Here is a 17,641-nt window from a genome sequence, read left to right on the forward strand (position 1 = left end):
AGTAAAACATAATACACTGTATTTAATACAATTTACTGAATTATTATATTTTTACAGACAACTGAAACTCAAACATCGGTGATGAATTTGTGTTCTAAATAAAAAAAATAGATCTAAAAAAAAACCCATCTGTGACGAAGTTCTTCTGCACATCCACAACAAGATGCCATGCTATGCTGCATGCCATCTCTCAAATGCAAAACAGCTATAAACAAATAAAATGCTGAACACAGATCAGTTCAGAGTTCAAAGACACATCTGCTGCTCTAAGCAACACAACATCTGTCCAGTATATTGGTGGTACCAGTGTATCGATGTTTTATCACTAACGAAGTTATTGTTGCAGCTTTTATTATTCGTCAATCCCTCAGTTTAAAAACTGTGTTGCAGAGGTTTTGTGCGGTCGGCTCGTTACTGTAATGCCTGACAGAGCCGCCCTGCTGTAGTAGTTTTATTGATCATCCTGGCTCGTAGGCAGGTCTGGTTTGTGCTAATACCTTTTCTCTCCTCTCCTGTTTAATAATAAATATTATTACTTTATTATGGAGAATTTCTCTCCCTGATAATTGTGTCGTCTTGACCTCTGCTGTCTGCAAAGGTCTCAGAGAAGACACTAATACATAAGTTAGGCATGCATGCACGTACACGTACACACACACACACACACACACACACACACACACACACACACACACACACACACACACACACACACTGTATAACCTGTGCAGGTCTAGGACTGGGTGTCCCACCCCTCGCAAATCAATACTCAAAGTTCCTCTTGCAAAGTGAGTCATCACATAAAAGGTCTGCTGTAGTACAGTGTACGGAATCACTAAATATGCAGTAACATCACATCTTAATGCAGGTATTTACCAAATTTTCACAGCGATACACAATTATTATACTAAAGCTTGTTTAAAAGAGCAATTGTTCCCAATGTTTAATAAAAAAACCTGTCTACTTGCATCATTTCTGACCAATTCAACAAAAAAAATTTTGCCCTTGTTTTACAGTCCAGAAGAAGTAAAATAATAAAGTAATTTAGGAGAAAAAATTAGAGAGACATAGAAAAAAATATAGCATTACTTTGTGTAGCATGAATATGTTTCTTTTATTGATTCCCTCTTCTGTTAATCATCTCCCCTTAAATGTATCTTGCAATGCATTCCATGTTGGAAATCATTGTCCTGGAGTTATTTCTCCAGTTAATGTTTACTTTAACAAATTAGAATTAGGTAACATTGTGTTATTAACTACTGCCATTATTACATCTATACTGGTCCACAATGACGTAGATGAGGAAAGTTGGAGGGGATTTTAATCTTTGGGGCTATTAGATGTGCCTTTGCCAAAGAAGCTGCAGCTCCAACTCACTTAGTAGCCTATGTTGTTCATTTAAGTTCAACTTTGTAAAACCTTTAGATGATGCTGGGCAATAGCAGTTCAAGCAGCACCTTAGACAATTGTGTGCATTCATCACGCCGTAGAGTCCTCATTATATTGTATTAATGTAACAACCTGTTTATAAGCAGAATATATTTGGCTATCCCAGATCGAATGACTACTGTGCATGGCCTGAGGATGAACACTGCATCCAAACGAGACGGGTGCATCAACAAAAACATGGCTTCAGTTGCAGCACAATGTGGACACAACGTAACAGCCTGACGCTCCCTGCAGATACACCAATGCTACACTGCTGTCTGTCTGTCTGTGACTGACAGTGAACGACACCCAAAGTAGGAAACCTAGTGCAAAGCATAATGTTAACTGCCAGTTTCGGTGGAGCATCCTCTGTGTTTTCCACTGTCCCTGCGTCTCCCGCCCCGCCACCGCCGCATGCACCTCCAGCAGCAGCTCCTTACCTTCCTCCTCTCCCATGCGTTCGTCCTTCCAGGTGCAGCAGAGCAGCATCAACCTCATTCACTCTCCGACACCGAGCTCCGGGAGAGAGAGCCAGCCGCCTCTGGTCGACAGATAACCGGTGTCCGACCACCCCAGCAGCCCGCCCCGCGGTCGTGTTGCTGTGCTTCTGTCCCTCCCTGCGGCGCCCTAGCAGCTTCCTCCTGTCTGCACGTTTCTGCGGCGCTTCATTCAAGAGGGCTGCTGACCAATGAAGCTGCTGAGCCGGGGAGAGGAAGAAAGGAGCCAGCCAATCAGCAACACTCCCTGCTTAATTTATGCATTTCTAGAGGGCGGGGAGGAGGAACACAGTGCAGTGCAGTAAACACCGCGGTGGGTTTAGCAGTTACAGAAAGGCAGTATATTAATTTAGCCCCTATTTATTTGACAGCTATTTTACAACGTACAGGCAACATTTTTCTAGTTGAGAAAATCGAGGTGTGCTCACAAGCTGTTGGTCCATTTGAAACAGTCACAAATTAGGCTACATGGTACTGTTTATCATGTTGAGTCTTTGAAGCTTTTGAAACTATGTAAAATGTATAATTACAGTTGAATTATTAAAAAAGTTTTAGTCACTTTAAACCGTTGAAGTGTAGCACTAAAAGCAGACAGGATAAAATAAGTTTAAATGTCAGTTAAAGATGAATAAATAAAAGCAATTGAAATATTAGTTTATATCTACTGTAAGTGGTCAAATGTGTTCAAATATCATCTGAAGTGGAAGTGCTGGAGTTTGCACTGAAACCAGTTGAAGTGTAAAATGTGAAAGTACTCGAATCTTTCAGTGTGAGCCAGGTAAGCTGAACACAGGCAAACACACAATTTAACAAATATGGAGGAAACATTAAAATGACGAATACATATTTACCTGGTTTTAAACAGTGTACTATAGAATGTGAATCATGGGTCAGTGGTTCTCCCAGGAGATCTTCAGTGAACACAGCAACATGAGTTCATTATTTCCAGCTGGCACAACAAGAACAGAGTTTAGTCCTCTCCACCGAGGCCAAATGGCCTTAATCAGTTTGTCATTACAATGAAGAGCTCTATCAACTCTTTCACATATCAGAATTTAAAATACACTGATGGTTCCTGGTTCATTTTGCCCAGTCGGAATAACAGTAACAATCTGGCAGAACTGAGATGCAACAAGACTTGAACCTGAGATATTATCGCTGATCTACCAGGACACCCTGAGCCAGGTGGTTTTCATCAACTCTGCTGTGGAATGCATCCATAAAGAAAAGAAAAAGTGTAAATAAATAGGAAGACACAAGTACTTTTAACACATTTTATTTTGTTATTTGATGAAGTAAATAAATGCTGGAACAAGTCACATGTGTGTCGTGGAAATATAAAAAGTGCAAAACCACACTGTTCCTCCTTATAAAAACAGTTTTAAATAAAGATGAAGAGTATCCCACGGCACATTAGACAAGGTCTGACCCAGGCTCAAAGACAGTTCTTGCACAGCACCGAGTGAAGGAACCGAAGCCAGCAAATATCAAATTAGTACAAAATACAGTACACAATTACAGAAAGAGATGGAGTCACTTGGCAACAGCGCTCATGAACCTTTGGTCAGTAAGCCTTTTTAAAAGCAGCTCAAGTAAATGAAGAACAATGGGAGCTTATGACTCACATTAACACTTTGGCTCTCCCATCAAACAAAGTCTTATTCTGTATTACAATTCTAAACAGTGAATAAATGCGCTTTATGTTCACATGTTCCTGATAACAATGAAGCTATGAGTCAAAGCATGGTGCAAAACATCTTGAATAATCATGTAATGACAAGTTACATAAATGGAAATAACTGCTGCAATGAGACTAAACATTTGAAGTGCTCTATTTCAGACACATAATTAAAGATTCACACATACATAACGTACATGCCAGAGTAGTATCTGAGTTACACTTTAATCTACTTGGAACTAAAAGGCAACACTGCTTTCGCCATGTTTTTAAACATCTTGTAATGAATCAAACACTTTTTGATTGTCTTCAGCATGTCGTTCCTCAGAGCAGAAACTGCTCTTCATACATCACAAGTTTGGCAACATTAAAAATGCTGAGAAAACTGAACTGCATAGCAACTAGAATCAGCAAAGTTACTGACAGCAGATGGGTTGGCCGGAGCCCCGATTCCCGCTGCTATATACCCAGCACGCCTAAAAATAGCAGCAGAGAAGACGGGGAGCCAGAGACAATGCAGAGATTGGCTAGATTTCATCAGTTTTTGGACGAGCATCGACCAACCCAACCCCTCTGACAGAGAGATGACAAGGTCTGCACAGCGAGGTGAGATAGTGTGGGCTGTAATAATGAGGACAGTTCACCTTGTTTCAGGATTAAAACTGAAAGGGAAATCATTCATAGGTCACATTGGCAGCCGATGGTTCAGTCAGTCTTTCGCACAACAGTACAACCATAAAACACACACACACACACACACACACACACACACACAACAACACACACACACACACACACACACACACACACACACACAAGAACAACACATGGTGACACAAACACACGCTCTATATTTTAAGTAGGCTGGTGCAGTACAGGGAGTTAAAGCTGATTAACTTGACCACATTATTGATTAAAGGCACTATCAATAACATACGTCTCATCAGGGCGTGTACAAAATTCTGGGTCGGTGGGCTTGTATAAAATCAGACGCTGAAGTCCAGTAAGTAAAAAAAACATCTTTACATGTTTTCTAATGGGGTTTGTTTGCATATAAAATGTACATTCTAGATCATGCAGTAGCACCATGGTTTCTTGAGGTCACACTGGTGGGCTCTACTTCCTCCTCCCACAGTATTTGCCCACGCATCCTGCAACTCCACCTGCAGCGAAGAACATCAGATTAGTCTTTTCTAAGAAAACACTGGTGAGAATGCAAGTTCACACATGTATGTTTTTAAAAAAAATGTATGGATGGCTCTGCATATGTTGTTTGGTCAAACTGACTAGAGTTAGTAAAATCCTTTTACCTCTGTAGACTCCTCCTCCTCCTGCACCACCAAGGAAGCCCTGCAATGGACCGTACTTGGCTGCTTTGGCTACAGAACAACAAAAAGAACACAGAAATCAGCTGTTAACTTTAACTAATAAATGCCCTGACGCTAAATAAATGTTTAGTGACTTGTCGTGTTCCACAACAGGTCTCCTTGCTTGGCTGGTATGACTGAGTGAAGTTTACAACTAGTGGACGTATTGTGTTTGACCACAGAATCAATCCAGCAATTATACTGTACAACCAGCCTCCCAGAGAAGCTGTTTAAACACCCGTGGGTGTTCACTACCACAACAAAAGGTGCTGTAAATGAAATTAAAGATGGATTTATTGATGGAAGTGGCCGGTAGAGAGCAACTCACACAATGTAAGTGGATGTTTAATACTGTTAATAAGGTCAGTGATGAATGAAAAAGAGACGGCTACTGATGCACTGGACAAGAATTGTATCTTATTCCTTCAAAAGAATGACATTTGTTGATAAAATGCTATCAGATTAGCTCCTGAAGGTCAGTACAACTGATGAAACTCATTGTGTGTATGAGGCAACCAAACAAAGACAGAGGCCTTGTCAAGAATTTGCATACAGTATATTATATATCTGAGGACAGTCAATGTGTGAAAGTTAATTTTTAACCTTGGAAATAATAAAATAGTAGTTTGACATTACAATATTTACTGCATACTATGCAGGATATGTCGGTTGCCGTTTGTAAACACACCATTCAAAGTTGGCCTCGGCTCAACGAGCGAGACAGAGAGAGCAGCGGTGGTTGCGCGAGCTAGAGAGTGAATGAAGAGAGGGAAACTGAGTACACTGTTTCACGGCGGTTATGCATGTCTTTGGACTTTGGGAGGAAACTGGTGCATCCAGAGTGAACTGTATCTTTTAATTCATTCACACAGGTCTCCTTGAAAGCTGTCGATACCTCAGTTACTGCCAGGGATCAAACCGGTAGTTATTAAAGAAACCAGATGGGCTTTCCTTCAAATAATACCACCAGCCTAATCTCAGATGTTCAGGAAAATGGAGGTTATCATGAGTTCAACGTACTGGTTGTGCCGTGTCATCTGTACTGACAAGCACACATAGTACCACTCCAGTCTTTTCCAATCTCAGTCAAATAATATGACATGTTGCCAACGAGCAGAGAGAGAAATCAGAAAATGGGTTGAGGTGCAGGGGTATACATGTATGGCTGAAACTACTTATTATTCTTCCTAATGTGGTGTTTTTGGGTGCATGGAGAGATGTGAGCAGGTGGGTGTTTGGTACCTTGTTGAGGAGTCAGTGGGGCTGGTACATATCCACCTAGACAACAACAAATGAGAGATGAGATGGTGCCATTAGACTAATGCTAAAATGAAATCACTTTGTCTGTCTGATCCAGAGGTGCTCTTAGTGTATTAAGCTAACCAGACCTGCACATACAGCCATGTTTTCCAGTCTGTGTTTAACATTTAAAAGACACAGAAAAGTAATGTCATTTAAAGCTTGGCAGAGGGAATGCGCTTGTGGTTTTGCCCCATTTAAGCAGCTGAAATTTGAATAATGTGAGCTTTGACACAGACAAATTTTCTTCTGATGTATTTTGCAAATGGGAGGAAGATTACATATAATTTCAATTTGCTCCACTGTCTATACTAATCCAATTAATCTCTCTGTAATTACCTACACAGAGGAGAAAAATGCAGGTTGTCATTATTCAAACACAATTTAATTCCCTTATGCAAAGTCAGCCTCCCATGTGTGTTAACAAGTTGAGTGTAAGATGTTAGGAATAAATTATGTTAAAAGTGAAAAGGCCTTTTTGCTTGTATGAGCTAAAGAAATCAAGTGACTATTAATTATTTATATATACTACTTATAAGTAATCAGAATTCTATGTGTTTTCATGATCAAATTTAATCATGTCATCACAGAAATTCAGGACTTTTCAAATTTAATCAGAGATGAATTGAGGTTGCAATCTCCCTACTGTATGTCAACGAGTAAAATTGTGTTTTTGTATGGGAGATTACATAGAAAACCCACAAAGTGGAAGTGTGCAGAAGGTGGAGTTGCATTGTGTTTAGGAGAAAGTTTCCAGCATAAAGGGAAGGAGAGAAGGGGGACAAGATACCTTGTCAAACATAGATGGCTAATGAGCCATTAACTAATATTTTCAACATGTGGTTTTCATTAATTGGATGAGAGGAAACTTAATAAATTGGGGAAATTTCCTGTCATTCAGCAGTAGTTCTCCTCTCCCTTTCTTTATGCTCTCAGCTCTAAGAGGGAAGCGATGGGTCAGTTTTCCTGTCCTTTCATCCATCCAGCAGTGTTACCTGGCTGTTGACAGTTGGGCATTAATCCACCTCCTGATCCAGAAACAGGGGTTAACAAAAGTTAAAGAATTGTCTGTGTTCTAAATCCTTGTCTATGTGGAGAAGTTTGGCTAACGTATTAGAGTGACAAAATGATGACAAACTATGAATGAAAAGGGTTCAAAGACCTTGCAGTAACTATACTGAAGCAAAATGGGCTTGTGTTTCGTATTTATGTCTATCCTCCACGCACACATATGCACACACACACGCAGAGAAAATATGTAAATATATATACATATGTAAATTCACAGGGAGCAGTTCTAGTACCTTGGTAGTACTGTTGGGGGTAACCTCCTCCATAACCAGGAGCCACAGGAGCCACACCTGTAAAATTAAAAAGCAGTTATACATTAGTTAGTCATTGTTAGAAAAATGTCATCAGTTTGTAAACTGACAATATGACTAGGGTCATTCAATATATAAAGAGTTGTCAGGAAATCTAGTAAAGACTGATACATATAATACGTACAGTGAATATGACAATTTGACCTATTTTTCACCATTTGGCAAAGCTTTCTGTTGGGAAAAACTGTACTGGCAAATGAGGAAAGTTATTAAACCATGTGTGGAAGCAGTTCCCACGGACAAATATCTCTCTAGCCATTGGGAGAAGGATTAGGGCCATGAGGTTCAACAACTAGCCTGTACAGTATCTGTGGGGCAGTGAGAGGAGGCTGCAGTGTCGGCCCTCACTGATGGGCAGAGGAGCAGGAGGAGGGGCAGGAGGAGATGAAGAGGCAGGGCCAGAAGCTACACTGCACAAAGTGTAACGTCTGTGTGGACAGCTGAAGTGAAATGTGTGCCAAATTGACCCACTATTGGGTTTTGTTTCGGAAAAAGAAAGAGAGGATAATACAGGAGGAAACCGAGCAGAACACATTGAACAAACATGCGGCACTCCTCACCTTGCTGATGTACATTGCCACCTCCAAGATTTCCGTAGCCTGTTCAAATGAAAAGCACATGAACAAATCATGATAATGTGTCTATTCTTCTGATTTTGTGTGCAGTAAATATAACTTAATTATCCGTTTTTTTGGTTTTTTTAGCGAAGTGAGCCAGCCAACGGCTCAGCTGAGGTCACAGTAACAATCTCATCCAAACGTCCTCTGGCAGAGTTTTGCTATTTCAGGGCAAGACTCTCCAGGGGTTTGTGTTATCTCCAAACAGTCAACCTTTGATGTTGCACACAGTATTACAGTATAAGTAATCAGCCTTCATCAGGAAATGATGTGTTGTTGACTTGCTCCATTTACAAACTCCTAACGGTACTGTAACACTGCAGGGATTACTGCCTCTGGTGGAGCTGGATTCTGTCAAACATTTGGCTATAAAACTAGCGTATATAGCAACTTCACTATACATGAATTCTTAGTTTCTGAGATAAAATACTAAATAGATGATGTGCATAATGCAAAGGATCCTTTAATACAATTAATTTTAACACATTCATTCATTCTAATTTCATCAGCAGGATCTTTGTCACAATGAAAGGAAACAAAACAGCACATGACTAACACTCGATTCTAACTATACCAATAGTTTATAAGATACAGTACTAAAAATCTTCTATTAATATTTAAGGGGAAAGCAGGGTGGAAGATTAAGTACAGATACATATGGATCTTAATATACAGTGTTTGTCAACATCTGCCTCACTCAGGAGCTTTTCCAAGTTATAAGACTCATGTTCATAACACATATACACTATGTTTCCATGTGCTGTAACAGTAACAGGCCTGTTGCACTACCTGGCTTGGGTGGTTTAGCTCCAGCACCAGCACCTCCCAGTCCACCTGCAGAGGGATACGCCAACCCACCTGTCACAAGAGACAAGAAGATCGACTTAGGTGTGGTGACATGGTTTACCTAAAGCTGTCCAACACATGATTGTAAACCAGCTCCAGAAAGAGTGGAAATACTGCCTCCACTAAAACACCAGTTGATTTCCTTCATCAAATGTATCCAGATGGCTTCTCCTTCCTGACACTACGCCCCATACAGAAAGTTATCAGCATGTTGGTTGGTTTCCTGCACAGGAAATGCGATGCGATGGCATCTCCTGACCAACTGTCACTTTGGGCACTAAGCAGAACGTTTTAGGCTGTTTTTTTTTTTTTTTTTAAGTCGGGGGAACATTGTGCATTAGTGCTGTCAGCCTCCTCTCCTCTCATACATACCATGACCATAACCATGATGATATGGCCTGTATCCCCCTGAATCATGATGACAGAGAAAAGTAGCATTATTGTCTGGTTGGTCAACTCTTCTCATTTGTGTCGAGGGCTGGCTCATCCAAGAAATGGCAATAATTGAACCAATCTTATAATGAAAAAAACTAACTTAAAAGAAAAATGTATCTTCAAAGGAGAAATAAGTACTATTTATGCATTCTGAGTCCCCATTAACTGACAACTGTATCCAGTGTTCTTAAAGTTTACCATAAATGTAAATGTTACATGTTAATTGAAATGTAGGTGTGTTCTGACCTTGATAACCTCCTCCTGCTGCCAGTGGGATTCCTGCTCCTCCTCCTGCTCCACCCACAGCTACAAAAAAGCACAACAACAAAGGATGAGCTATCTTGCACATGCAAAAGGGTAAACCATCCCAAAAAAACTAAATATGCTAAGAAATTGCCCTTTGGATAAACTCTGGAGTGGTTTGTTTATAGCAGAAATACACGTCTACAAGCAGAAAACATAAAAGTAATAGTCACTGCAATTTAAACCAAGTCTATAAATGTTTAGACAAAATATAGGGAACTTGCCTCCATAGGTTCCACCATAGGGATATCCACCTCCGGCTGGAGCGACACCGGCTCCTGTACCTATGGAGTAAAAGTGATTTAACAGAAGATTCCCCATTACAATCATGCATGCTGGCTTCATCCTCTCCAGCTACATCTAACTATTAGATTGGCTTTAATGACTTCACTGCACTAGTTTTTGAGTTCAACAACCAGTCCAGTGAATTGTTTCATAAATCATTAAACATCCTATCACCTGGGAATTCTAGATTATTATTTTCTTTTTTTCATTCAGAACGTTATAAAGTCCACATTGAGTAAATCGTTCCCCCTCTGTTTCACTCTGCCTGGATTCCAAAATAGGTTTTTATCAAATCCATGATAATATTAATAAAAGTAAGAAAAATGTATTGTTTTATTTTATCTTGATAGTGTGTCTAATGTTTTAACATTTATTTTACCCCATACTGTGTGTTTTAACATTAGTATTCAATGTTTCTTAGTTTGTTTGTTTTTTCTACAGCACTGGCTCCTGCAGTCAACTTCCCTCTCAGGGACAATGCGATTTATCTTAATATTTAACGGATTGAGTTGGACTAAATGAAATGCAGGAAAAACTCCTTGGATTTGGTCTCAAGTCCATCAAGGGTATAAAAGTGCAGAATAGCGAAAAAACATCAAAACTGCAAACCTGCAGATGCATCAAACTGATGACTGTTCAGTCTGTTGCAGGTATAATTGGGTAGAGAAAGGCCTTATCGATTCAAGTTGAGTCATTAACTGTCCAGACAGAATGTGCACAGTAAGATAAATACAGCCCAGTGTGTGACAGCGTGATCTATAACATTGAATAGGACCATAAAATGTTTATTGATAACATCATTAGGATGATTCTGAAATTATGTTTGCAAACATTGGGTTGCGTGTAGAAGTTGTACTTCTGTAAATATCAGGACTTTTTTAGAACAAATTAGGTTAACTGTATGCATTATTTAACAGATATTCTTCAGTCACACAACTATGCTCTTTTTCTGCTGCAGAGTCACATACAGCGGATAAGGGACATTAATTTTTACGGTAATACTAAATGTCCAGTACCTATAGGAACAATTGATTTAATGATGATATTGTGGCAATGGAATGCAAGATCAACTTAATGTATTTTGGGCCACAAGCGGGAGAATCTGAAAAAGAAGGTTAGGTTGCAACATATTCATTATGGTACAAATCAATTCTGATGAATGATTTATTAGCCATCTTTACCTGGTAAGAATGGTTTAGGTGCTTTGCCACCTGTGCCAACACCAACACCTGAAAACAGCAGTGTTTGTATTATTATAGCCACTGACAGCTGTTGTATCTGTCTTTGTCTCCACCATGTGGCCAGACAAAACATAGCTTGAGGGCTAAAAACAACATAGATTTCCTTAATCAATAAAAGTTTCAATATTGGCCAACCTCCAGGTTGTTGGACAACAGGTGCAACTAAATGAGAGAGGACTATAATACATGAACTATCTAACTTTCCATATTACATTCTGTTAACTAATTAACACAAATGAGCAGAAGACACGAAGACACACACACACACACACACACACACACACACACACAGAGCCCATCTAAGTCGTTGAAAAAAAGCACAGCTTTTCAAAAAAAAAAATTGTACGGTAAAAGAAACAACAAAATACACCCATACAAAGCAGGCAAAACTGTAATACTAAAGGGTGATTTACAGAGTGACTGTATGATATTTCTGAGACTCATCTGCAACTAAATGACTTTGCTTACTATTATGCAATTATAATAATTGACTTGTTGTAATAATTTGTTTATTCAGGATTTCTTTGAAGTATGAAAGTCACTAGGCAAACATTGAGGTTGGTGTGATATCATAGTGTGACCTTGCTTCAATATTTGTTACATATCAGAAAATCTCCACAAACAGAGATTATTTACACTGACCAGGCTGACCTTGGCCTGTTGGAGCAACTAAAACACAGGCAGAGGTTACATCAGTTCACATCTTGCATAAAATAATGTTAACTGACAAAGAGAGAGCAATCTCAATTATAAATACAGAGAATAAGTACAGCTTAGACAGAATAAAACACTACATTTGGTATACATTTAAAAAACATTAATGACTCACAATCAATGCACATGCAAAAGAAAAAGAAAACTGATCTTACCACCAGAGGGTACTGTAATACCTGCTCCACCTTTGACATAAATAGAAAAAGGTACTGGTCACATATCTAATGTCTGAATACAAACTGTACAAAATAATAGATTGTTGAGAATTCTTTTTGTAGAATGAGGGATTTTTTAAAAACATATTTATCAAAAAGTATCATCAAGTTATAGTACATTGTATCTAATGTAAGTATAATATTCAGTACAATGAATAATTAAAAACAATTTTAGATGTGCAACTTACCACTAGGCTGAATAATTCCACCAGAAACTGTCAAAACAGCCAGGAATAAAAGTACATTAAAACAGGTTAAGACACACTACAGAAAATAAAATAAAAAATTAAATAAACTGCAAAAATATGCACTTATTTTGAACCCACCGTTTGTTTTCACACCTCCAGCACAAGAGTACAAAGTGCAAAAAAAGAATAAAAAAAGCAAAGTCAGTCAAATTGTCTTTTACAATATGACTGACTTCAATAATTGTGTCTGTGTTAATTATAATGAAATATGCATCTGCTGTTAATGATGAAACTAGAAAAACAGAACCACATTTTGCATGTTGGAAAAGAAATGTATGGAGAAAAAAAACAAGCAGGAACAATGGGAACAATAGATATACTCCTTTCAAAATAATATATAACAAAGATGACAAGACAATTGTGTCAAGACAGCAGACCATAGCAGCAGGCGTACGAAACAACAATCTACTGCATGTTAGTATTCTATACAGTAGCATGGGATTCAAAGTTCATATACATACATAACTTTATAATGTCACGTTATTATCATTATCAATGTTTTTTTTTTTTTATTGAAACCCTGGAAATATCACAAAAATCCCCTGCTGTAGAACTTGAACTGTAACATTAAAAGTGCAAGCATATATATTGTCAAAACAAACATTATTAGACATTTAGGAGCAATCAAATGTGGGAAAACGATTCCAGCATTAATCTATTACTTCCTTCTGAATGTTTACTAAATGAATAAATTACATTTGCCATTATTCAGAAAGTGCAGCTATTATATGCATGAAAGTAGTCCATCAAGCACAGTGTTAGTGTTAGTAAAAAGGAAAGGAGTGCACAAGACAAGTACTGTTGAGAACAAGAGAAAGCCTGTGGCCACAACTGACATAATAATGTTGGATGGGCAGGGATCAGTCAGATTAAATCTACCTCTCTTTCAGCACTACAATGCTGGTGGCAAAAACACTAAATTCACTTATAAGATCATAGATCATGTGTAATGCTGAAAGAAGTGATTTACCACAAACACCCTCCAAGCCCCCAGAACCAAGCTCTGCAGCATGGGTGATAGGGCCTTTTCGTCTGTTGCTCCGAGGCTGTGGAACACCCTCCCTGACCACCTGAGGGCCCCACAGTCTACAGAGGTTTTTAAACGAAACCTAAAAACATTTCCTTTTAAAAAAGCTTTTCACTGAATGTATTTTATAGGTTTTCCTTTTAACTACTTATTGGCCTTGATCTTTTATTTTTATTTTAATTATTGACAGATTTTTTTTATTGCATTATTATATGCTATATAGCACTTTGAGATTGCTGTAATGTAAAGTGTAATACAAATACAATTGATTATTATTATTATTATTATTATTATTATTATTATTATTATTATTATTATTATTATTATTATTATCATTAATAGTGAATATCATTACAGTCCCAAAATAAAGCAGAATATAGGGACAGTTTTCTACAGTTTGTTCAAACAGTATTTGAGGAGATGAACATCTCTTATTAAGAATTTAAAGTTCCATGCTGTAATTTCTGGCCATATAAATTGAGCATGTTCCTATACTGTATAATTAAATACATGTAGATTTAGACAAACAGATAAATATATAGCAGTGGGGGCGTCTGGTAATCCAATAAGGAACTAACCAAAAACATGAACAGGTTGCATAGGTGGTGGGGCTATACTTTTGTTTAATTTGGATAATAGATTGTGCTTTTAAGATTTAAATCTGTAACTATTAAGATGATAAATCTAGATGCTGCTTAAAAAATTAACATGCAAAACACTCGTTTGAATAATGAACAAAAGATTGTTAAGTGTGACTTTTGGGAGAAATACTGAGTGGACTTTTCCATACTACATCAGAGTGGCAAAATCATTACAACTCAACTAATATTTTATACATATATATATTAAATTCCACAGATTTCACTTCATGGTCAAAGGTTTCATGCAAACAGGTCTTACTGGGCCGTGGGACCTCTGCGGTCTGGCCAATTGCAGCAATAGGCGTTGGCTCTGCCAAAAGACAACAGGTTCAAGTTTCATCCATTGTACTTTAAACAGGCGTAGAGTGAGCGAGACTAGAAAAGGCAAAAGCTGTGAGGTGGACTACAGTATGATACTGCCACAGCTGTGAGGCTGTAAGCTAGAGGTGGTCAATAGCTGGTAGCACTAGCAATACAAACAACATGACTCTTGTGGGCAGGAAATGGGTGGAAAAAATGTAGAGGGGATAAATGATGGCACAGTACTGGTGCAATCACCCCAAGGTAGAGTGCAATTGCTAAATATAAGTGGAAATGGCACTTCTTCCTTTTCCTCCCATATGTTTTATAGAGCTACTGCAAATGTATACCAGTGTTGGGAGTTACAGCGTTTAAATATACGGGCATTAACGGCGCGTTATTATTTTTTATAATGTAATTATTACTAGTAATACTAATATTTCCCATCGTCGTTAGCCATTATTCATTACGGAGAATGTAAAGTGTCGCTAAAATTTGGTTGAATGAAGCGCGAGGGGACATCAGCTGCCTGGAGAGAGCAGGGGGATGATGACACCGTTGCATATGACTGCACGCTACGACTACTACTAAACACAAGACAGCGACGAGCCAGGGAAATTTAAAGGTAGCGTTCTCGAACTGGAAGAATGTTTATGCAACATGCACGCTATGCCCAGGAAAAAAAGACTTTATCCACATCTGCCTCAAGCAACTCGAATCTTATGAAGCACCTCACATCAACACCTGCTAACACGACACTTGTTGCTGCTGCTAACCCAAGCCCAAGCCCAAATGCAGCTAGCGTTGCATGTTAAAACAAGCAACGCTCAATTTTTCGGGTCAGCAACAGGTGACCAAGGCCGAGCTGAACACATCAATCAGTTAATATAAACATCTTTGATGTTAAAGATGTTATAGAACGTAATAGCATTATAGAACATAAAAAATAACGTCACAATTACTTTGCTGAGTAACTAACTACTTTTACAATGTGGTAACTGAGTTACTAACTCAATTACTTTTTGGGAGAAGTAATTTGTAACTGTAACTAATTACTTTTTTAAAGTAAGATGACCAACACTGATGTATACATGATGTGTAAATGTGTGTACAGTAAAGGTCCTAGGAAATACAGAGTATTGGCAATTTACTGTACCTGGTGGAGGAGTTCCAGCAGGACCTGCATCCTTTGCTGTAAAAACAATAAAAAGATCATGCACAATGTAAAAAATATTAAAAGGCTCATCTAAGAAAATAAGAAACTATTCAAAGCTTTACCTGGCACCAAAACAGCAGAACCATCTGGGATACCACTGACACCTGTACCTGGAGTAGCTCCTGGCACGCCAAGTCCTACTCCAGTGACGCCTCCTGCGAGAGGCACACACGGGGTCAGCAAATTGATGCAACTGTTATCTGCTACCTTAAAATACAAACAGCTTTGGTAAAAGTTTGTCTCCATCTACAATAAACAAATTAACAATGGCTCCAAGGTATCTGACTTTTCCCTCTTTATTGACGTTATTGTGGACTTGACCTCTTGTCTTGATGAAGAAACAACACCAACAGCACGTTAACCGCAGCAGAATAAATTTTAAGGAAGATTTAAATTGGCCTTTACTTCTTCTACAATGTATTTCTCTCTATATGATGACTGAATATCACTGCAAAATGGCCAATCTAGATAGGTGTTTGTCAGGGACTGACCCTATCATCTGGTGTTTACTGTTATTTAACAACATTGTTTGTACTGTATGTTTATGACACAGTTGTTCTTTTTTTGTGAATGACAAAAGTAAAACAAACAATTAATTGGCATAACTCATCAGCAGATGAGAGTAGCTTCCCTAACATCATGGAGGATATTGCATTGACAATAACTCATGATAGGGTCATTCAAGGCAACATTTTGACAGACGAGGTTGACAGAGCTAAGTCAGGAGTGATTATGACTAAGAACGATTCTAAGCCCACATCCATGGGGGCCATTCAGGTTCAGCCGTTGCCGCCTTGTGGGCCCACCACCTGCTATGCGGATGTAAGGGTCAGATGTGTGCACTAGAGACATGGTATGTCTCCCCTCTAGTAGGGAAGAATCCAGAGGTGGTGCGCAGGTGTAGTGGTCCAAACTAGCACCGGCTCTTAAAGGCTTGTGTGGGCAACGACAGAGAAACTTGGAGGGAGGTGATTGAGAGGACCTATGGTCCAGAACTTTGGGTAAGAATGAGACTGCAGATTCAGGCGGTTTAAATGAGTTATCCTCGCAGTGTGGCTGGCTTCACTATTAGACGAGGTCAGGAGCTCAAATATCCCAAAGAAGCTTGGAGAAGAACCACTACTCATTTTGCACTCAGCTAAGGTGGTTAAGGCATCTGATAAGAATGCCTCTTGGACAGCTCCATGTGGAGATGTAAAATTGGGAGTAGACCACAAGGCAGACCCAGAATATGCTATGTATCCCATCTGGCCAGGGAATGCCTCAGGAACCCCTAGGAAGGGCTAAAGGACATAGCTAGAGGGAATCACATAAAAACAAACTTTCAGCAGATGATTTAGGAAATATGATTTTTTCATTCGTATAACATGACTAAAACATTATTACAAGAGTTTCCAGGTTCTCCTTACCATATTTTGGCGGTTTTACACCACCTGGATATCCTGCATAAAAACATACCCTCATCAATATCTTTATCTTGACACAAACTTTGTGTAATGACAATGGTAAAATAATAGTACTTCTACTGTCTTTTCCTACATGCAGTACCTTCAGCCCCAACTCCTGTGGGTACTCCTCCAGTTCCTCCTGTCCCCCCCAGTCCTCCTGTTCCTAACCCTGTTCCAGCTCCTCCTGTAGCAAATAATAAGGGGAAATGGAGCATGTTGAATCAATTGTACAATACTCTTAAATGATGCCCGACCTATTAAAATCAGAAGAAAATTTGTATGAATGTGTAGTTTATGCACCAATGAATAAAATATAATATAAGGTAGGAGAGAAAATATTTATAAAAATTTAAAATGGAACAGTTCCTATCAGAATCAAGTTATACATTACTGAATGTGTGATATTTGTGCTTGTGTGCTTATTTATTGTACCATATTTAGCAGCTTTTGCAGC

General features: G+C 38.7%; 2 protein-coding genes across 16 annotated transcripts in view; both read right to left on the minus strand.

Moving 5' to 3' along the window:
• The window catches only part of limk1a (LIM domain kinase 1a), a 53,853-nt gene extending 51,777 nt beyond the window's left edge, over positions 1-2,076 (minus strand). The window contains exon 1 of the mRNA XM_039824641.1: positions 1,869-2,076. Within this exon, the coding sequence (XP_039680575.1) occupies positions 1,869-1,926 (58 nt within the window). The 5' untranslated portion in view covers positions 1,927-2,076. The remainder of the gene's footprint in view (positions 1-1,868) is intronic.
• Positions 2,077-3,185: 1,109 nt separating this feature from the next.
• The window catches only part of elna (elastin a), a 58,577-nt gene continuing 44,121 nt past the window's right edge, over positions 3,186-17,641 (minus strand). For 11 of the 15 annotated variants that reach the window (XM_039824721.1, XM_039824657.1, XM_039824676.1 and 8 more), the window contains 19 exons: positions 17,620-17,641; positions 17,288-17,371; positions 17,149-17,181; positions 15,802-15,894; positions 15,680-15,715; positions 14,483-14,533; positions 12,634-12,648; positions 12,496-12,522; positions 12,248-12,277; positions 11,319-11,366; positions 10,077-10,136; positions 9,796-9,855; positions 9,487-9,522; positions 9,058-9,126; positions 8,212-8,250; positions 7,574-7,630; positions 6,213-6,248; positions 4,914-4,982; positions 3,186-4,766 (listed from right to left, as the gene is read on the minus strand). The exon at positions 17,620-17,641 is cut by the window's right edge and continues 98 nt beyond it. In XM_039824721.1, the coding sequence (XP_039680655.1) occupies positions 4,720-4,766; positions 4,914-4,982; positions 6,213-6,248; positions 7,574-7,630; positions 8,212-8,250; positions 9,058-9,126; positions 9,487-9,522; positions 9,796-9,855; positions 10,077-10,136; positions 11,319-11,366; positions 12,248-12,277; positions 12,496-12,522; positions 12,634-12,648; positions 14,483-14,533; positions 15,680-15,715; positions 15,802-15,894; positions 17,149-17,181; positions 17,288-17,371; positions 17,620-17,641 (912 nt within the window). In that variant the 3' untranslated portion in view covers positions 3,186-4,719. The remainder of the gene's footprint in view (positions 4,767-4,913; positions 4,983-6,212; positions 6,249-7,573; positions 7,631-8,211; positions 8,251-9,057; positions 9,127-9,486; positions 9,523-9,795; positions 9,856-10,076; positions 10,137-11,318; positions 11,367-12,247; positions 12,278-12,495; positions 12,523-12,633; positions 12,649-14,482; positions 14,534-15,679; positions 15,716-15,801; positions 15,895-17,148; positions 17,182-17,287; positions 17,372-17,619) is intronic. The other 4 variants (XM_039824729.1, XM_039824666.1, XM_039824662.1 and 1 more) reach the window with 4 other exon arrangements.

Source organism: Perca fluviatilis, chromosome 2, assembly GCF_010015445.1.
Source record: "Perca fluviatilis chromosome 2, GENO_Pfluv_1.0, whole genome shotgun sequence".
NCBI classification, from domain to species: Eukaryota; Metazoa; Chordata; class Actinopteri; order Perciformes; family Percidae; genus Perca; species Perca fluviatilis.